At 33.6% G+C, this 22535-nt stretch overlaps 1 protein-coding gene and 1 non-coding gene across 5 annotated transcripts in view; both read left to right on the plus strand.

Moving 5' to 3' along the window:
• Positions 1-22535, plus strand: part of UHRF1BP1L (UHRF1 binding protein 1 like) — a 107964-nt gene that overhangs the window by 30393 nt on the left and 55036 nt on the right. For all 4 annotated transcript variants that reach the window (XM_034987759.1, XM_034987758.1, XM_034987761.1 and 1 more), the window contains 8 exons: positions 461-623; positions 2089-2127; positions 3418-3509; positions 8040-8229; positions 8825-8965; positions 10110-10280; positions 15699-15879; positions 17851-17934. In XM_034987759.1, coding sequence (XP_034843650.1) covers positions 561-623; positions 2089-2127; positions 3418-3509; positions 8040-8229; positions 8825-8965; positions 10110-10280; positions 15699-15879; positions 17851-17934 — 961 coding nt within the window. In that variant the 5' untranslated portion in view covers positions 461-560. The remainder of the gene's footprint in view (positions 1-460; positions 624-2088; positions 2128-3417; positions 3510-8039; positions 8230-8824; positions 8966-10109; positions 10281-15698; positions 15880-17850; positions 17935-22535) is intronic.
• On the plus strand, positions 10764-10870 carry LOC117998946. The gene has a single exon (XR_004676151.1). It is a non-coding gene; the product is annotated as a U6 spliceosomal RNA (small nuclear RNA).

Consider the following 22535-nt stretch of genomic DNA (forward strand, 5'->3'; position numbering starts at 1 on the left):
TAAAGGGTCCCCTTATTCCCTTAACCTTCCTTGTAGGTTGGTTAGTAAAATAGGAATATTCCTTTCTGTGATGTGGTCTGTAGCAAAGTGAACAACACGTGGTTATGGGATGGCCTTGAGTTATTCCTATTGCCTTGCATAGTACCTGGTGAAAAGTGGATGTTACTTAAATATTCATTAATTTGAAAGACAGTAAGAACCAGAATTTTATGTATGTAGAAATATGATATTCAAATATATGCTAAAAACACTGTAGGCTTTGTATAAGAGAGCTATGGATAAGAGAGAGATCAAAACAATAACAAAACCTCATTGAAAAACATGGATTAAAGTAGAGCCTGTCACTGAAGTTTTGTGTTTCTTTGTGCTGCTATTATTTTTAATGCTTTGTATATTTGCAAGAATGACTAGGGTACAGTAACTGACACTAAAATGAATGTCAATATATATTCTCTTTCAGATTTACTAAAAATTTATCTCCTGACAAGATAAATCTAAGTACCCTCAAAGGAGAAGGTGAACTGAAGAATTTGGAGTTGGATGAAGAGGTGCTCCAGAATATGTTGGATTTGCCAACATGGCTTGCTATCAACAAAGTTTTTTGTAATAAAGCATCTATTAGGGTGAGACTTTGATATCTGTGCAAAGCATTTTCTGTTTTCATTTTTTATTTCATTCCTATCTCTTAAAATAAATATTTTGTTTTAGTTTAGATAGTTCTATAAAAAAACATTTTCATTAACAATTTAAAAAGACAAATACCTATGTCTAAGTAATTGCATGAATATGTGCCAGATAAATTTAATTGAAGTCATATGCTAATATATTATTAATTTATAGTTTAATTTTTGTTTAAAGTTTAATTTTAACATTTAAATAAAGTATTGGTAGTTATTAATAAAATAATTGGTTAAATTTGGCATATATTCAAAGATAGTTTTTCATAAGATTTATTGTTAATAGGGACAATTAATTTTGTAGTAAGTAAACATGATTTCAAATAAAGACATGAAAACATCAGTCCTTTACCTTATTCTGTACATTGTACTTTTATTTGAAATTTTATTTCTTTTCCTCATTTGTTTCTTCCTCAAGGATTTTTAAGTTTTCTTTTATTATTATTATTCCTCCTTATTAAAATTTATTCCTGCATACCTTTGACTCTAATTGTATGTCGTATCACTTCTTGCTCTTAAAGACCAGTCTTTTTGAGAGTCTGCTCAGTAGAAATACTGCCTGAGTAATCTGTTTCATAAAATTAAAATTGGACTCCAAAGAAAAGATTGTAGAAAAGTTCCTATATTGTTCAATGGTGACCTTTAACCCAAATATCTATAAAGATGTGACTTTTTAGTGTATGTTTGAACATTATTATTTGATACTGCCTACATTTACCTGAGTGCCCTCACCTTTGTGTTTTTCTTGAATATCTACAAAAAGATTGGTCAGAATTTTATTTTATTAAAAAAATTTTTTTCTAAAGATTTTATTTTTAAGTAATCTCCACACCCAACATGGGGCTTAAAGTCATGACCTTGAGAGCAAGAGTCACATGTTCTTCCAAGACTGAGCCAGCCAGGCATCCCATGGTCAGAATTTTAGAATTTAAAAAACTGTTCAATGAATAAAAGACTGGTTATGCTCTGCTGGGAAATCTTAGTTTAAATTACAAAGTTAAAGAGGTGCTTGGCTGGCTCAACCAGAAGAGCATGTGACTCTTAATCTTAGGGTCGTGACTTCAAGCCCCATGTTGGGCATGGAGCCTACTTAAAATTAAATCAATCAATGATGAAGTTAAAATGTGTTTTAAGGTCTGGGAAAAAAGAAACTTATGAGGACCTAAAATTCTTATTTTAAAAGATAACTAAGAAAATATGATTAGTAGTCTTTTCTTATATAAAATAGGTACATCTAATTTCAAGAGTCTGAGTTGCTCAGTTTATTACTTTGCAATTTGAGAAAAAGTCATCTGATAGAATTTGGTATGTCTATCACTGTATTTAGAGCACATCGGTGTTGATTGCTGTTTTAAATTATTTTTTAATGATTGATTTTAAAGAAAAAAAATTTGTTTGTTTTTTTTGTTAGATTCCATGGACAAAATTGAAAACACATCCCATCTGTTTGGTGAGTTCTGACTTGCCTCAGAAATAAACATTTATATATGCATATGATCTAACTATTCTGCTAATATTAATCTTTTGTTTCATAGAAACACGGTCTTCTGGCTTTTCTACAGATTGGCTTTCATTTTATTTGGATGGTACTTAGTTTTTTCAGCCCTTAAATGAGAAGTTTGAGTTTTAAAATGGGAGGGTCCTTTAAAATTTTTCAGATGTATTATGTTCTAAGTTGTTATATTTTTATTGTATCATTTAGCTCTTTATTGACATACTATGACAGTTTTAGTAACATTTAATTCAAACTGTGTTTCTGATTTTATTGATCTACTAAATTAAATAATATGCACCTGAATATACTTTCCTTTTTTTTTTAAGATTTTATTATTTATTTATTTGAGAGAGAGCACACACACATACACAAGAGTGGGGTGGGAAGGGGCAGAGGGAGAGGGATAAGCCAACTCCCCGCTGAGCAGGGAGCCCAGAGGGGCTTGATCTCAGGACCCTGGGATCATGACCTGAGAGGCGAAGGCAGATGCTTAACCAACTGAGCCTCCTACTTTCCTTTTTATGGAAAATTGAAGAAAGATTGGTCATTTGGTCATTTATTGATTCATTCATTCCACATATATTTATTGAGTACCCTCCCTGTGCCCTGAGGGAACTTAATATTTTTATAGAGGAGACCAGCAACAAACAAGTAAACAAGACAATTTCGGATAATAAATGCTATATTAAAATAGAGAATGAAGAATGACTGAGTTGTGTTAGTGATGACTACTAAGAACATTTGATCTTCAAGCAAAACTATTAGCTTGAAAGACATTTTTTCATTATGGCAATGTTTATTTTTTCACATTTCTTGCATATTTCATATTTTTCAGTGTTGTGTGTCTTAAATCTCAAGTCTTAGATTGGGACAAGCTTTTACAGCTACTTAAATCCCATTCATTAATATATAATCTCATTTAGCAATTAATAATATCATACATTCTGGAATTAGAGATTTGGCTTCTGTAAAATCTGATGATTTCAGCAGCATATGGCTACTTGTAGTATTTTTGTCTCATACTCCTAGATGCCCACAGCTTTTTTTATCAGATGCCTTGAGAAAGGACTGAGCACATTTTCTGTTTTGGTATTTGTCTTTTTAGACTTTTAGAGAGACATTTAAAGTGACTCCGCTTACTTACTGTTTACGTTGTTCCTAAAGAAAGAGAAAATAGCGTTACATGATATTTTCATAAAATACATAAAATACCTAATTTTAAAATTTTTAATGTATTTTTATTAGTCCCTGGATAAAGTAATAATGGAAATGAGTACATGTGAAGAACCACGAAATCCTAATGGCCCATCACCAATTGCAACTGCTTCAGGACAAAGGTAAGCTATTTCCTTTAATCTGCATGACTTGTAAAGGGAGTTCTTTTCTGTAGTTAGCTCTGTTATCTGTAGTAATGGAACATAAAATAAAATTTCCTAACCTCAGACAGTTTCTATTTCAGTCACCTTTTCCCATGATATCTTGCAGTTTTGGTATTATGTTACCAAAGTTGTAGAATTGATTTTTAGCCTCTTTTATTCATCTTGCTTTCCTTGATATTAAATAGTAATGATCAACCAAAAACATCCTATAAATCAGATAATATCTTAGTCTCTGAATAGTTTCTTTGCCTCTCATTTATTCTATGCATCAGTGGAACTTTTATGACTCTTAAGGGTTAAGTTGATGTCCTAAAAAATTATAGGCCTTTTGGGTTACTCTAAAATTCATGAAATATAGAATGTTCACACTTTTTATAAATTGGATTTTCATAGATAAAATCAGGTGCTAATAAAGTAGAAGCTTGGGGGCCATTTTGCAAAGTCTTAAAAAGTTAGATGTTAAAAAAATAGATTTTTTTTTTAAAGATTTTATTTATATATTTGAGAGAGTGAGCAAGAGGGCACAAGCAGGGGGAGGGGCAGAGGGACAAGCAGACTCCCTGCTGAGTGGGAAGCCTGATGTAGTGCTGGATCCCAGGACTCCCAAGATCATGACCTGAGGTGAAGTCAGACACTTAACCAACTGAGCCACCCAGGCGCCCCTTAAAAAATGGATCTTTAAAAAATTGCCTGTTTATTATTGCGTCCATTACATTTGGCTTTCATACTATATATCATTTTCTTAAGGCAGGATTTCTGCACTAATTTTTGTGCACCTATTCATGTAAAATGTTCACATCGATTTTAATGTGATTAGTGCCTCCTCAAGTTGTAGAACGCAGCAGCCCTGAACATTTTATAGAATTCGGGTGCTGTGTCAAACCAATGATAAAACTCTTCTTTGGAATGAACGTACATGGGGTGCCTGGCTGGCTCAGTTGGTAGAGCATGTGGCTGTTGATCTTGGAATTGTAAGTTTGAGCCCCATGTTGGGTATAGAGATTACTTAAAAATAAAATCTTTAAAAAAATAAAAAAAAAGAGAATGAATGTACACATCAGATACACAGACAACACACTCATGCATTTCCACCTTCCTCTTTCACCAAGGTTGAACTACCTTTACATTAGTGCTTTCTGTGATAATACCTATAGCCTGATCAGTAACACTCCACATAGGAATCTGATGGTGATCCATCAGTCCACTGCTAAGAGTTGACTGAAGGCCAGGTTTATCAGGTGTACAGTTTATATTTGGCCTACAGGTAATAGTGACTGGGAAAAGAGCTTTCACATTAACTTCTTTGTAGTTTATACATCATCCAGCAATTTGAGATTTTAAAGTTTAAATTATGATTTCATGTGTGATAGAGTAGATTGGAGCAGTTGGTCATGTTGGATAGAGTCCAAAAAATTGGAGAAAAAGTAGAGGTGTTTATAAGATTATTGAAAGTGGAAAAGAAGATCAGGAAAATTGCTGTTGTTGATAATGTTCTTCTTAACTCATGTTTTTATAGTATCAATAAGCTTTGTAATTTTGGCTTTGTAATCATATGATGATAATCCTTATATTTTTATGTATGGCAGTATGGTTAATCTATTTCCACATTTTCCAGACTTGCCTGATTATAGCATTCACTTAGGATGCTTATTAAATCTATATTCTTTTAGGTCCCTTTTTTTGAAATTATGATTCTTGAGGTCTAGAATGGTTATCAAGAATGTGATTATGTATTTTTAACAATTCTTTATACTTATACAACTTGGAGAAACACTGATCAATATGATTTTGTCTCTATGAGATTAAAATACAGGGAAATGAATATTTAACAGGCTGGCCTTACCTTCTGTGCCAGACCTGTGAGTTGATTGTGTTCCCATAGATTAATGATCTAGTAAATTTGTAAGTTCAGAAATTTTATCACTTCATATAGAGGAGATCTACATCTTTGTGAAGAGTAATCAAACTTAGAAGAGACTTGTTTGAATACTGGAATTTCACCTTTTTAATTTATAATGGATGACATAGCCAGAAACTTGTAGACTTTAGTCATTGATTCAGGCTTCACCCGTCTGGTGGTAAATACTCCAATTCAGTTGTAACACTTTTTTTTTTAATGCACAAGTTAGAACAGATGGGGTTGGATATTCCAAAGGGCATTGCCAGATAATAATTATAGAATAATATATTCTTTCCAGCTCCAGGAATATTTCTAGCCAAGTGACCAAGTATTTGTCCTTGGGATTAAAGCAGCTTCTCCCTAGGATGCTGATGAGTTCTTCCTCTTTAGTTTTCCATAATATTGTAAATAATAGTTACATTTCATAAAGTATGAATCAAGAGATAGGCTGTTTGGTTCATATGCATTATTGCATGCAACCCACATGTAACTTGCAAAGTATTACCTGATTTAAAAGATAGGTCATCTGAGGATTAGGAAGCTTAGGTAATTTATTCAGTAAGATAGTAAATCAAGATGCTTAGCAGCAGGTATAGGAGAGGGATGTACATGATCAATAAAAATGATGGGTTCACTTTTATATATGTTGGCTTTGAAATGTATGGGAGTCAGCCTCGTGGAAATAGCTGGTGGACATTTGAATTTTAACACTCTGAAGTTCTAGGGAGAAATCTCGATAGAGATTTAGGAATAATGGTCATAGTGATAATAATTGAAGTAATGTGTTATGTGGACAAACTTTTATTACCCTTCCTGCCAAAATATATTGGTAGTCTATATTCCAGTCATACTGTACTACTCATTATTCTCGAAATATGACCTCTACTTTCCTACTTTTCTGTGCCTTTCCTTGTACTTTTCCCTAATATAAGATTTCCCTTCTTCCTATCACTCACTGTAGGAAATATATTTTTCTTTCCTAGATAGATTTCCTTAGTTATGAACAATTTCTTCCTCTACCAAGTGTAATGATGATTCCTTTTTTAAAGCACTTAATTACAGACTGCCTAATGTTTCAGTTCCTATGTTTTTCCTCTCCAAGTAACTTGCGAGCCCTAGAATACCACAACTATATTTCAGTTTTCCTTATGTCCCAGCATTGTGCACATGGTAGATGCTCAATAAATATTTGCTGAATTGGATTAGAGAATATGAACTTTTTCTGACTTTATTCCTAAATTTGAGATTATATTGTACTTATAGTCTGTAGCCTTCTTTGTGTCAGGAATTTAGCTTTCTTATTTACTTTGTAGATTCCAGTTGTTTGAACATCTGGCAACTTGCGAATAGGCAGTTTTGGATAGTGATTATATATAATAATCTAATTTGAAGAGTAACCTTTCAGGGGGGACTGGGTCGCTCAGTTGATTAAGTGTCCAACTCTTGATCTCCTCTCAGGTCATGATCTCAAGGTCATGAGATGGAGCCTCCCATCGGTCTCCTTGCTGGGTGTGACACTTGCTTAAGATTCTCTCTCCCTCTGCCCCTCCCCCTGCTCATGCACACGGACCCTCTCTCTTTTTCTCTCTCTCTCAAAAAAATAAAGAGTAACCTTCACTCACACCTATCAAAATGGCTTCAATCAAAACCACAAGGAACAAGTATTAGTGAGGATGTGGGGTAAAGGAACACTTGTGCACTGTTGGTGGGAATGCAAACTGGTATAGCCACTGTGGAAAACAGTATGGAGGTTCCTCAAAAAATTAGAAATAGAACTACCCCTACAATCCAGTAATTGTACTACTGAGTGCAACAACACTGAATACTACTGAATTGCACCAAAGAATGCAACAACACCAATTAGAAAGGATACATGCACCCCTATGCTTATTACGGCATTATTTATAATAGCCAAGATATGGGAGCAGCCCAAGTATCCGTCGATTGATGAATGCATAAAGAAAAAGTGGTATATATCTACAATGCAGTATTACTCAGCCATTAAAAAAGAATGAAATCTTGCCATTTGGAACAACATGATGGGTCTAGAGCGTATAGTGCTAAGCAAGATAGGTCAGTCAGAGAAAGACAAATACTGTATGATTTTGGAATTTAAGAAACAAAACAAACGAGCAAAGGGAAAAAAAGAGAAACAAACCAAGAAACAGACTCCTAAGTATAGAGAACAAACTAATGGGTACCAGAGGGGAGAGGTGGGTGAAATAGATGATGGAGATCAAAGAGTACACTTCCAATGAGCACTAAATAGTGTATAGAATTGTTAGGTTACTATTGCATACCTGAAAGTAATATATTACTGTATATTAACTATACTGGAAGTAAAATAAAAAACTTACAAAATAAAGAGTAACCTTAAACTTTAAAAATCTTTTATCATTTTGAGAAGAACATTTTTATAATTTACATGTAATCAGCCTAGATTATTGTTTTAACCAAGAAATTTTTTACATAAAAATGAATAATATAATGGTCAGTTTGTGCACTTGTGTGAGAATATTAACAGATAACCTTTTAATGATTTGTTTTGGCTTCAGTGCATTATATTTTGTTTTGCTTTGTTTTTCCAGTGAATATGGCTTTGCTGAAAAAGTAGTTGAGGGAATTACTGTTTCTGTAAATTCCATTATTATCCGCATTGGAGCAAAAGCTTTCAATGCATCCTTTGAACTTTCCCAGCTAAGGATCTATAGCGTAAATGCAAACTGGGAACATGGAGATTTAAGATTTACTCGTATTCAACATCCACAGAGAGGAGAGGTAAACATTTTTTTTCATTCTTTGTTTAAAAAAATGTTTTAGTCACTGATAAATAAAGAGGACATTTTAAAATACTTACTTTTTATAGTTACCTAGATTTACATACTACATTTACTCTTACCTTTTAACTATACTTTTCTCTGTATTTCTCTTAGTTATTTAATTAAAAATGTGCATATTTTAGTGTTTTTACTGTAATCTTTCAATTTATAGAGTTAATAAACCCCTTCTTTTAGTGAACTCCATTTTAACTTCTCAGCTACTCAGAATTGAATTTTAAATATACAAAGCTAAAATGTTATTTACATTTTTTTTGTTCACATGATTCAAAGGCTCTTTGTACTTTATATCAAAATTGAAGTATAAACAGCTTTATAAATAATATAATTGAAGATATGTTACTGAATTTGTTGTAACTATACAATTTAAAAAATAAAAGCATAGTGAATATATCTAGAATGTCATAAGAAAATTAGTAAAGACATAAAATTTTATTTAGCTTATTTGTTTAGCTTTTTGTTGTTTTTACAAATCTACATGTCTCTCAGTTCTGTTTTGCTTGAGTAACTGAAGCTATTCTCTTTGTTCTCCTTAGGTTTTGACGTTTAAAGAAATAAATTGGCAGATGATTCGAATAGAGGCAGATGCTACTCAAAGTTCACATCTTGGAATTATGTGTGCTCCTGTTCGATTAATAACCAACCAATCAAAAATCAGAGTCACACTTAAAAGAAGAGTAAGTCAGCAGGGTGACCTTTTTGGTTCGTGTGATAACTAGTGGAATTGAGAGGAAATTTTAAATAATTTTCAGGTGAAACCTTGGAATATTAAAACAAAGCAAAATAAAAGGAAATATAGTGGCTCAAGTAGTACTTGAAGAAATCTAGTGTAATAATATTTTTCAATTTTCTGGATTTAACACTTAGATTTTTACTTTTGATTAATAGATTCTCCATTGCCAAGTATATATATATATATATATATATTTAAAGATTTTATTTATTTATCTGAGAGAGAGAATGGGAGACAGAGAGCATGAGAGGGGGAGGGTCAGAGGGAGAAGCAGGCTCCCCGCCGAGCAGGGAGCCCGATGTGGGACTCGATCCCAGGACTCCAGAATCATGACCTGAGCCGAAGGCAGTTGCTTAACCAACTGAGCCACCCAGGCGCCCCAATTGCCAAATATTTTTGAACATTAACTGTCTTATAATTTCATTTCTTCTATTGAATCTTACTTAGGAGTATGTAAACAGCAAAACCTCTATTATCAGTAGCCAAAACTAGCTTTTAAAAGGTTATTAAGATATGAATGCTAATTTGGATAAATAAGGAAGATAGTTACTTAAAGATATCAGAAGTTGAAAGTTCACTGTAGATTGTAATGAAATTTAATGGAGTAATGACTTTTTAAAACATGGCTCAATTAAAGTCTCAATAATATGTTTTATATCACTAGACACAAATATTCTAAATTAAATTGAAAATTTTTTTTCAGTATAATGTTTAATACAATATTGTGAAATGTGGTTAAAATAGCATTCAGTTTATAATTTTAATGCTTCTTTCTGTACTAGAATTAGCACAATTAATATAGGTAATTTTATGATTTATTAGCTATAAGTGCAGAATTAAATTACATAAGTGCGTGTACCTGTATAATGTGCATCTGTTAAGGTACAGGAATTTGTCAGTCTTTTTTACCACTCTATCTCCAATACAAGGAGATATTCCTTCTATAGTATAGGAGCACAATAAATAATTGGTGAATGAAGGAAGGATCTGTGTTTAATTTCATGCAGACATTTTAAATATTTTTAAAACATTAGTGCATTGTAAGTTTTATGTCTTGGCTTAATTTTATGAATCATTTTTTCTGACAGTTAAAGGACTGCAATGTTATTGCAACAAAGTTAGTTCTAATATTGGATGACTTATTATGGGTTTTAACGGATTCCCAGTTGAAGGCTATGGTACAATATGCAAAATCTCTTAGCGAAGCAATAGAAAAATCAACAGAACAAAGGAAGAGTATGGCTCCAGAACCTACGCAGGTATGTTTTTTGTTTTTGTTTTTGTTTTTGTTTTTGACAGGGAGAGACACAGCGAGAGAGGGAACACAAGCAGGGGGAGTGGGAGAGGGAGAAGCAGGCTTCCCGCAGAGCAGGGAGCCCGATGCGGGGCTTGATCCCAGGACTCTGGGATCATGACCTGAGCCGAAGGCAGACGCTTAACGACTGAGCCACCCAGGCGCCCCACGCAGGTATGCTTTTAAGAGGAAAATACTTAATATGTAAATGGTTTAAAAATCAGAATGGTTAGTTATTTTCTTTATGTGAAATAGATTGTAAGACTTTGAGTCCAAGAATCTTTTATCTAGATATCTTACTGCATCATTTTCTACACATGGAATCTATATGAAAACATATATTAAATGTGTTTCTGACTATATGATGCTTATTTTGTTTGGAATTCTGTACTAGGCACTAGAGTTAACGATGACATAAAAGTATTTGATGTTATAAATACCTCTTTTCGTGCTCGCTTTGGTAGCACATATACTAAAATTGGAACGATACTGAGAAGATTAGCATGGCCCCTGTGCAAGGATGACATGCAAGTTCATGAAGCGTTCCATATTTTTGAGAGACTATGGACTCTGAGAAACAAACTGAGAGTTCTAGAGGGGAGGGGGGTGGGGGGATGGGTTAGCCTGGTGATGGGTATTAAGGAGGCACGTACTGAATGGAGCACTGGGTGTTATATGCAAACAATGAATCATGGAACACTACATCAAAAACTAATGATGTACTGTATGGTGACTGACATAATAAAATAAAATAAATAAAAAATAAAATACCTGTTTTCAGGAAGTAAAATACAACTTAAACTTACTAAAGTAAGGGCAAAAGGAAAAAAACTTGGGTATAGTCAAGGGAGAAATGAGAGAATTAATATTACAGAAGATGTAAAACCCTGGGAAATTGCTGAAGTTCAACACAAAACTGTTAGCATTGTATCTGTTCTTAATAAAAACAAGGGATATTGTAAAATCCTATTTCTTTGAAGCTATTTCTTTGGAAACAGAGTAATATATCTCAGATATATGGCTTATTGGTGATCTGGCTTGGTGCATGGAAGTAGCATACATTTTAAGCTTTCCTATGACTATTGAATTGGCATTAAGTACTATCTAGCTGCTATGTGATAAGGAACAGGGCTAGACACTGTAGATGTAAAAATGAATATTATCTGACCCTGTCCTCAAGGATCTCAGAGTATAATGGGAAGTCAAATATAAAACAAGTCATTGTAGTTCATCTTAAATGTTAGAGTGCAAATAAAAAGGGGAGTGAAGGAACCATAGAAGCATAGAGAAGTTGTAGTCAACTGCTTGCATAGTTTGGAAAGGTTTCACAAAGAGGATAATGAAACCAAGTCTTAAAAATGAAAAGTTTACAGGTGAGGGAAAGGATGTGTCAGATGAGGGAATGGAATCTGCACAAGTATATTGTTTTCTGTTTTTTGTTTTTTGCACAAGTATATTGTTAAAGAGCATGGTATTTCTGATAAAAATGAGTTTGGCGTTACTAGAAAAGTCTTTTTGAGAATAACATACACATGCCTCTCAGATACACACCTTTCCAGGTTTTAAGGAAATTGGGTTACACATACCCCATTTTGATGTGTTATTTCTTAAACTTGGTCTGCCAGAGAATGTGCTTATGTTAAAATGTCAGATTCTCCCTTTCCCAAACTACTCTTATCCTACTCGACAAATGAAAGGCCTTCTTCTTAATTCTTATTATTCTTAGTATGATGGATTTGTCCAAGAAGAGAGGAAAAATACTAAAAAAGCTTGGGGTGTGACAAGATGGAGGTAATTTGAAATACTGTTATTCGTCTTGGAAGTCAATGACTAAATGACAAAGTAACAAGTCATGTGGTTTCTACTTCCACTTCTTTGCTTTCGACACATTTAAAAAAAATTTTTTTAAAGATTTTATTCATTTATTTGAGAGAGAGTGAGTGGGAGAGCATGTGTGGGGGAGGGTCAGAGGGAGAAGCAGACTCCCCGCTGAGTGGGGAGCCCGATGCAGGCCTTGATGCGGGGCTCGATCCCGGGACTCCAGGATCATGACCTGAGCCGAAGGCAGACGCTTAACTGATTGAGTCACCCAGGTACCCCTGTTTTCAACACATTTGAAGTAGGGTCTGTCTATACATATCAGCTATTAGATTATTAAAAATAATTTTTTAAAGTCATTTCATGAATCCTGGCATGTAATTTGAAGGAATTCAAAGAATCCTGTCATCTTGCTAAAATAAAACCATTTTCATTCCAATTTACCTATTTATATGAATAGTTCTCTAGAGCTTTTAGCCGTAAAAATGAAATAAGGAATTGATGGTAAACCTTATATCATTCTACCAATAAATAATATTTATCCAATGAGATATCTTTATAATTCTCTGGGGGAACCTGATTTTAAAAGTTTGATGAACAGAACACTGAACTATTAACACAGAGTGGTCTTTCTGGGTGGGTAGCCCAAGTTTAGGCAGACGTATGTGGTGAATGGATGTAAGGGGCATTTGTTATATGTTGAAGAATTTGGACTTTTTCCTGTAGGCACGTGGAAGCCACTGGAAGTTTTTAGTAGGAAAGGAAATCTAATAATGCTTGGTGGTATTATACTGGATGGGCTGAAGAAGAAAAAGATTGCCAGTCTAAAAAAGGGGTAGATTTGAACCTCTGGAAATGGTTTGAAAGAAGAAATCAACAAGCCAAACTGGGGAGAGATACCGGAGTCTTTCTTCAGTTGAAAATAAAGAAGAGAAAATTGAGGATTTTCAAATGATAATTGGTAGCCAGTAAGTAAAGGGAATGCAGAAGAAGGAAGCAGGTTTGATTAAGGGAAATAAGGCTAAGAAAAGGTAATAAATGAGTACCATTTTGAAGTTGAAAGAACATAATGAAATAGAAGTAATATTTTAAGTATTACCATCATAGGCATGAACACTAGTCTGTCAAGGTTTACAATGAGGATTTATGTAGCCTAGAATGTCAGTAACAGAGATGGTAATTGAAATTAAAGGCTAGTAGACAGAGTTTTGGTGTTACTGTAGGTCTTATTTAGATATGTGGATATATTTATATAGAATATAGATTAGGAAACCAGATAAAGATACAAATTAGGAAACTAGAAACAAAGATAAAGTTCTATAATCCTATCACCATAATAAAACCAGTGTCAGCATTTTGAGTTATTTCCTTACAGTCTTTTTGCCTAGGCACCTGCATTTTTCCTAGTTTTAGTATGTAGTAAGTGGATATATACAATTTTCTTCCATGTTGTTAGTCTTTGTAATTACTATTTTTTGTTGCTCCCTAATATTTCTTAGTAGACTTACTTAACCATTCACGCTACCACAGAGTTTCTTTCTTGAGTGGTAGTTGTCACATTACTACTTTAGGTATCATATAGAATGTCCTAATGATTTGAGGACCAAGAGAGTGGATGAGAGAGTGAAGTAGTTGATAGTGTTCCTTTGCTCAGCTGTACAAATTGAGAGACGTCTTCTCTCATAAATATTTGATTAGCTTCATCTTTTCCTTCTCTAAAAGGGAAGACTACACTGAAAACCAAGAAATGTTAAGATTATTCAGAAGGCAAAAGAGTTCATAATGGCCCACTTCCCCCCCACCCCCCGCAAACAGCGTATAAAAACTGAATCTACCACAACATTAAGAAAAGGGTTTGTAGAGAGATTAATGTTTATGTTTTTGTTTCTATCAGTATTTTTGTTGATGAAGAAGATAGAAACCCTGGTTAAAGAAATACAGGAGAATTTTTTCCTTCAAAATAGTACAATCATAGATATAAATAGTAGTCTGTTAAAGCTTTGAAAGTAGAAGAACATAAGTGATTTGCCTTGGGGCGCCTGGGTGGATCAGTTGGTTAAGTGTCTGACTCTTGTTCTCAGCTCAGGTCTTGATCTTAGGGTCCTGAGTTTAAGTGCTGTGTTGGGCTCCATGTGGGGCCTGGAACCTACTAAAAAAAAAAAGTAAAAATAAGTGATTTGTCTTATGGAAGTTACTTCGACAATTAGTAAAAAAAATTTTCTCAAGCCCCTAGAATTTAAGGCTTCACAATTATATTTCATCTTTACTTTTCTTTAATTACTGTGGGTCTTGATCATTTTCTTTGAGAAATTTTCATTTACTGAGTATACTTTGAAATTCGTTTACAGATAATTCTTAATAGATAATGTATAAACATGTATATATACAAAATATATATATACTTTAATTTTCCATATATCACTAACTATACTTTTATTAATGAATTGTTCTTAATTAGAAACTTTTTAATATTTTTTAATGAAAAGTTTGGTCTTCATTTTGTTAATTATTATCAAAATTTCATGTACAGTTCTTTAGCTTATGTAACAGATGATCTTACAGTATGCTTACGTATATAGAATCATTTTAGGCTGTTAAGTTCACATCAGTCTTTATACTTTAGCAGTATTCTATGCTTCTTCACTTTGGGGAGAAAAGAATTTGAATGCAGAGTCTGTTATAAATCTCTTCTGATTTCTGGCTTCTTCAGATATCCATGTTCAAAGGATGTGCCTCATCTCTTACGAGAGGCACCAGAGCACTTACAGTGTATCACAAGGACTTCACAAAGAAGTGATTTATTTTTACAGGCTATATAATAGTGTATACAGCTGATGTATACAGGGCTCGCATTTGTTTCTCTTTTTTTAAAAAAAGATTTATTTATTTGAGAGTGGGGTGTGTGTGGGTGTGAGTGAGGCTGTTCGGCATGGGGGAGGGGTAGAGGGAGAGAATCTTCAAGCCGACTGCCCGCTGAGTCCATGCCTGATGCGGGGCTCCATCTCACAACAGGTGAGATCAAAACAAGAGCTGAAACCAAGAAATGGAAATGTTAAACCAAAATAACAAAATGAGGGATCCAGGTTAAGTAATAAGCAAAAGAATAGAGAAAAGTATCTTCTAAGCTTTTTTACATTTCTCACTCTTTATATTCCCTCATAGTATAAACTGAATTACGTTATTTAAGGGGAAAACTCCTCCACTGACTTACCCACCCAGTCGCCCTTGTTCCTCTTCTAATAGGTAGAACTGATACTATTTGAATAAGCTGCCTTTAATAGTTACTAAATATATTTTCTAGAATAAGGACTATAAATATATAAATATTCAAGTATTTATTAAAATACATTGGTCTCATTCAAATTGTGTATAATTCTCCAGTTTTTAGATTTAACTTTATTCTCGTATAATTCAGAAAATATTTGGGGGGAATTGAGTTATTGATAGAAAACAAAATATATTAGCTTATTTTTCATGACTTCATTACTAAAGATATTTAAGTTTTCTTGTTTGTGGAATTTCAAATATTTAACATGAAGTGATAAGGCAGTTTTGAATCTTTTAGAGCTCTGCGGTAGCCCCATCTACCCAACAAGTGAAGACACCACAGACCTCAAATGCTCCTGATCTAAATGATGCAATTGTGAAACTATTCAATGACTTTGATGTTAAAGAAACCTCTCATCACTTGGTGATTTCTCATCTAGATCTACACATATGTGATGATATTCATGCTAAAGAAAAAGGTAATAAAAGCTGCTTATTTCAAACTATTTTGGTTTTTCTAGGATTTCTTACAAAACTGGTTTGTTTATCATATGTAATACATAGTATGTCCGGTATGATAACTGGCCATAATTTTATCATTCATATGAGGTATGTAAATGAAAGTTATAATTTTAAGCAATATATATTTGTATGAAATTTTATTTTGCGTTAGTACTTAGTATTTCAGCACAATTTTTTGTTAGCTAGTATTTCACCAGATACTACCAGTAAAATTAGGTTTTAAAAAAATCAAGGCCTAAATATTAGACTTGCCTTTGAATTAACTTTTTCATAATTTTGAAACTGTATATAAATTAAATTTGAGTCCATACTCAATTCATAATTATTTGCACACATGTTTTCCCATGGTGGTCTGTCTGCATTTTTCTGACCCCATATACATGTAAACACAGCTGTGTGGCTGTTTACCATTTCTTGTGTCTCTTCGCCAGTAATCCTCCCAAAATTTGCTTAGGAAGCTAAATTCTAGTTAGTAAGTTTTTTTTCTTTTAGCTTTTGTTTCTCTTATTTTTCCTTATTTAGTAGACACAGGTAATGGAGTAAATGGGAAGCTGCTCTTGGTCGCTTTGAAAATCTGTGGTTCCATAATGTAGGTACTAAGCATTTCTGTTTCTCCATTGGAGAGTGTTCCTGGCCCATAAGTGTTGGGAGGGCTCATCAAGTGGGCCTTCTTCTAGGACAGTAGTTCTCAGACTGTCGTGAGCTTGAGGATCAAGCTGAGGATCTCTTTAAAACCGGGATATTTGTATCTAACCATTCTACCTCAGACCTGATTCACAGTCTGTACATCTGTGAAAATTGTTACTCTGTATTTTTAAAGCTGAAAGAGTAAATATTGAGACCGATCCTGGGTAGCAGAAGTTACCCTGCCTTCATCAGATAAGGCAGCCAGATGTCACTGACTAGATAAAAGGGTGGAACAAAAAAATGAGGAAAGTTTGGAGTTTAGAGAAGGATTTGTTCTCTTTTCTTTTGTCCATCTTTGTGTCATTTGGTTTAAAGTTGGCATCTTCTGCTTTAGTTAGGTGAAAGGAAAATGGAAAAGTTAAAATAATCCAAAATAACAAAATGAGGGGTCAAGGTTAAGTAATAAGCAAAATAATAGAAAAAAAGTGTCTTTTAAGCTTTTTTTACATTTTCACTCTTTATATTCCTTCATAGAACAGGCTGAATTATGTTATTTAAGGGGAAAACTCTACCAAAACATTTCCCTCATCATACAGATCTGTTCTAAAATCCAGAAAGGTCTGAAATGAATTATGTTCATTTGTACTTAGTTGTATCTTAATTTGTATTTTCCTTACTTCCAGTTGATTTATTCATGCTGTTTTAAAATTTGATTTTTATGTTGGAGTCACACTGAGTTGTGATCTACTTCTAATCTTCATATAGCTGTGTTAATTTGGACTAACCCAATAGGCTAAATTTCCCCTTCAGTAAGAGATAGGATGATATAATATAGAGGTTAATATTTCCTGGGTTCAAAACCAGCTCTATATTTCTTGGCTAGTATGACCTTGGTCTATTTAATTACCATCTTTGTGTCTCAGTTTACTTATCTAGAAAATGGGGATAATAATAGTAGTAGTAGTAGTAGTAGTAGTATCTATCTCAAGGTTGTAAGGAAGAGCAAATGAGCAAGTATACTTAAAGTATTTAAAACATTGCTTGGCATATGTTTAGGGCTGTAAATATAAAAATTCTGCTCTTTTTGTATCCTCACTGTTTAGCTTGGTACCTTGCGAATGATAGGAGCTCAATAAACACTGATTAGATTGAATTGCATTTCCTGAAATCCTTAATGTATTATCTATGACAACAGAGAGACAGTTAATCATTGCTTGGACTGTCTGATAAATGAAGTGTTTCTGATACTTGCTTAATGTTTCTTTCTCTTTCTCTCAATTCCATTTTTTTTCTTTTTCCAGAGTCAAATAGACGTATTACTGGAGGGGCTATGCAACTGTCTTTTACACAGCTAACTATAGATTATTATCCTTATCACAAAGCAGGTATGTATAACAATTTCTTTAACAGACGTAAATCTTGCTTTAAAGTTATATAGACAGTTTATCTCATTTCCTTTTGTATTATTTGTTTTAATTTAATTCATTTCATTTTGTATTTATTTTATTTTGTTTTAATTTTTTTTTTTTTAAGATTTTATTTATTTATTTAACAGAGAGATAGCGAAAGCAGGAACACAAGCAGGGGGAGTGGGAGAGGGAGAAGCAGGCTTCCCGCCAAGCAGGGAGCCCGATGCGGGACTCGATCCCAGGACCCCGGGATCATGACCTGAGCCGAAGGCAGACGCTTAACGACTGAGCCACCCAGGCGCCCTATTTTGTTTTAATTTAATGTATGTTTATTTTTATTTTTTATTAATTCCAGTTAAGTAACATACAGTGTTACATTTGTTTCAGGTGTACAGTATAGTGATTCAACAATTGCATACATCACTCAGTACTTACCACAACACCTGCACTCTTCAGTTCCCATCACCTATTTCACCCAACCAGCATCCACCCCACTTCCATCAGTTTGTTCTCTATAACTAAGAGTATGTTTCTTAATTTGTCCCTCTTTTTTCTCCCCCTTTGCTCCTTTGTTTTGTTTCTTAAATACCACATGAGTAAAATCATATGGTATTTGTCTTTCTCTGATTGACTTATTTTGCTTAGCATTATACTCTCTAGCTCCATCCATGTCCTTGCAAATGACAAGATTTCATTCTTTTTGTGGCTGATAATATTCCATTGTAGATATATACCACATCTTTATCCATTCATCTATCCATGGACACTTGGGCTGCTCCCATATCTTGGCTATTGTAAATAATGCTGTAATAAATTTAGGGGTGCATATATCCCTTTGAATTAGTGTTTTTGTATTCTTTGGGTAAATATCCAGTAGTGCAATTGCTGGATCATAGCATAGTTCTATTTTTAACTTTTTGAGGAACCTCCATACTGTTTATCAGAGTGGCTGCACTAATTTAAATTCCCACCAATATTGCAAAGGATTCCCCTTTCTCCACATCCTCGCCAACACCTGTTGTTTCTTGTGTTACTGATTTTAACGATTCTGACAGGTGTGAAGTGCTATCTCATTGTAGTTTTGATTTACATTTCCCAGATGATGAGTGATATTGAACATCTTTTCATGTGTCTGTTGGCCATCTGGATGTCTTCTTTGGAAAAATATCTGCTCATGTCTTCTGCCCATTTTTAATTGGATTATTTGGTTTTTGGGTGTTGAGTTGTATCAGTTCTTTATATATTTTAGATACTAATCCTTTATTGGATATGTCATTTGCAAATATCTTCTCCCATCCTGTAAGGTTGCCTTTTAGTTTTATTGATTGTTTTCTTTGCTGTGCAAAATTTTTTATTTTGATGTAATCCCAATAGTTTATTTTGCTTTTGTTTCCCTTGCATCAGGAGATATATCTAGAAAAAAATAGCTCTGGCTGATGTCAAAGAGGTTATTGCCTCTTCTCTTAGAATTTTTGTGGTTTCAGGTCTCACATTTAGGTCTTTAATCCATTTTGAATTATTTTTGTGTTTGGTATAAGAAAGTGGTCCAGTTTGTTTCCTTTGCATGTTGCTGTCCAGTTCTCTCAACACCATTTGTTTGAAGAGACTGTTCTTTTCCCATTGGATAGTTATTCCTCCTTTGTCAAAAATTAATTGACCATATACTTAATGGGTTTATTTCTGGGGGTTTTCTGTTCTCTTCTCTTGATCTATGTATTTGTTTTTGTGCCAGTACTATACTGTCTTGATGATTACAGCTTTGTAATATAACTTGAAGTCCAGAGTTGTGCTGCCTCCAGCTTTGCTTTTCTTTTTCAAGATTGCTTTGGCTATTCGAGGTCTTTTGTGGTTCCATACAAATTTTAGGATTGTTTGTTCTAGTTCTGGAAAAGAATACCTTTGGTATTTTGATAGGGATTACATTAAATGTGTAGGCTTTGGATAGTATAGACATTTTAACAATATTCTTCTAATCCATGAGCATGAAGTGTCTTTCTATTTCTTTGTGTCTTCTTCAATTTCTTTAATCAGTGTTTTATAGTTTTCAGAGTATAGTTCCTTTGTCTCTTTGGTTAGGTTTATTCCTAGGTATCTTACGGTTTTGGGGGCAATTGTAAATGGGCTTGATTCTTTGATTTCTCTTTCTGCTGCTTCATTATTGGTGTATAGAAATGCAACAGATTTCTATACATTGATATTTTATCCTGTGACTTTACTGAATTCATTTATCAGTTGTAGCAGTGTTTTGCTGGAGTCTTTCAGGTTTTCCGTATATAGCATCATGTCATCTGCAAATAGTGGAGGTTTCACATCCCCCTTGCTGATTTGGATGCTCTTTATTTCTTCTTGTTGTCTGATTGTTGTGGCTAGGACTTGCAGTACAATGTTGAATAAAAGTAGTGGAAGTGAACATCCTTGTTTTTGTTCCTGACCTTAGGGGAAAAGCTCTCAGTTTTTCCCCATTAAAGATGATGTTCACTGTGGGTTTTTCATATATGAACTTTGTTATGTTGAGGTGTGTTCCCTCCAAACCTACTTTGATGAGGGCTATTATAATGAATGGATGTTGTACTTTGTCAGATGCTTTTTTTGCACCTGTTGAATGATCATATTCTTTCTCTTTTTGATGTGCTATATCACATTGATTGATTTGCAAATATTGAACCACTGTTGCAACCTAGGAATGAATCCCCACTTGTTCACGGTGAGTGATTTTTCTAATGTGTTGTTGAATTCCGTTTTCTAGTATTTTGTTGAGGATTTTTGCATCTATGTTCATCAGGGATATTGGGTTGTAGTTCTTTTTTCAGTGGTATCTTTACCTGGTTTTGGTATCAAGGTAATGCTGGCCTCATAGAATGAATTTGGAAGTTTTCTTTCCTTTTCTATTTTTTTGGAATAGTTTGGAGAACAATAGGTATTAACCCCTCTTTAAATGTTTGGTAGAATTTGCCTGTGAAACCATCTGGTCCTGGGCTTTTGTTTGTTGGGAGTTTTTTGATTACTGATTGAGTTTCTTTGCTGCTTCTTTTCCTGTTTCAGTTTTAGTAGTTTATATGTTTCTAGGAATTTATCCATTTTTTCTAGGTTGTCTAATTTGTTGGCATTTAGTGTTTCATAATAACCTCTTATAATTGTATTTCTGTGGTCTTGGTTGTTATTTCTCCTTGCTCATTTTTTATTTTATTGGAGTCCTGTTTCATTTCTTCTTTTTTTTTAGGATTTTATTTATTTGAGAGAGAGAGAATGGGAGAGAGAGAGCACAAGAGGGGGGAGGGTCAGAGGGAGAAGCAGACACCCTGTTGAGCATCTTTTTTTCTTTAAGTCTGGCTAGAGGTTTATCAATTTTATTTTATTTTTTTCAAAGAAACAGCTCCTGGTTTCATTGATTTGTTCTATTGGTTTTTTTAGTTTCTATGTAATTTATTTCTGCTCTAATCTTTATTATGTCCTTCTACTGGTTTGGGATTTTGTTTGTTTTCTTTTTCTAGCTCCTTTAGGTGTAAGGTTAGGTGGTGTATTTGAGATTTTTCTTGCTTCTTGAGGTAGGCCTCTTTGGCTATAAATTTCCCTCTTAGAACTGCTTTTGCTGCATCCCAAAGGTTTTGGACCATTATATCTTCATTTGTTTCCATTTACTCTTTTTATTTCTTCTTTCATTTTCTGGTCGACACATTCATTGTTTAGTAGCATGTTATTTAACCTCCATGTATTTGTGATCTTTCCAGATTTTTTCTTCTGGTTGACTTCTAGTTTCATAGTGTTGTGGTCAGAAAAGGTGCATGGTATGACTTCAACATTCTTGAATTTGTTGAGATTTATTTTGGAGAATATTCCATGTACACTTGAAAAGAATATGTATTCTGCTATTTTATGATGGAATGTTCTAAATGTATCTGTCAAATCCATCTGTTCCAGTTTGTCATTCAAAGCCATTGTTTTCTTAATTGATTTTCTGTTTAGATGATCTGTCCATTGATGTTTAAGTGGGATGTTAAAGTTTCCTACTATTATTACTATCAATTAGTTCCTTTATGTTTGTTACTAACTGTTTTATGTATTTGGGTCCTCCTGTGTTGGGTGCATAAATATTTACAATTATTATATCTTCTTGTTGGATTGTCTCTTTGTGATTATATATTATCCTTCTTTGTCTCTTGTTACAGTGTTTGTTTTAAAGTCTGTTTTGCCTGATACAAATATTGCTACTCCAGCTTTTTTTTGACATCCATTTGCATGATAAATGTTTCTCCATCCCCTCACTTTCAATCAGCCAGTGTCTTTAGGTATAAAATAAGTCTTCTGAAGGCAGCATATAGATGGGCCTTGTTCTTTTTATCTATTCTGCTATCCTGTGTCTTTTGATGGGAGCATTTAGTTCACATAAATTCAAAGTAATTATTGACAGATATGTATTCATTGTCATTTTATTATTTGTTTTGTGGTCATTTCTAAAGATTTTCTCTAATCTTTGTCTCTTTTTCATGGTTTGCTGATTTTCTTTAGTGATACATTTGGATTTCTTTCTCTTTATTCTTTGCATATTTATTAGTGGTTTTTGTTATGGTTACCATTAG

Source organism: Mirounga leonina, unplaced genomic scaffold (genome assembly GCF_011800145.1).
Source record: "Mirounga leonina isolate KUSES-001 unplaced genomic scaffold, KU_Mleo_1.0 Mir_418, whole genome shotgun sequence".
Lineage (NCBI taxonomy): Eukaryota > Metazoa > Chordata > Mammalia > Carnivora > Phocidae > Mirounga > Mirounga leonina.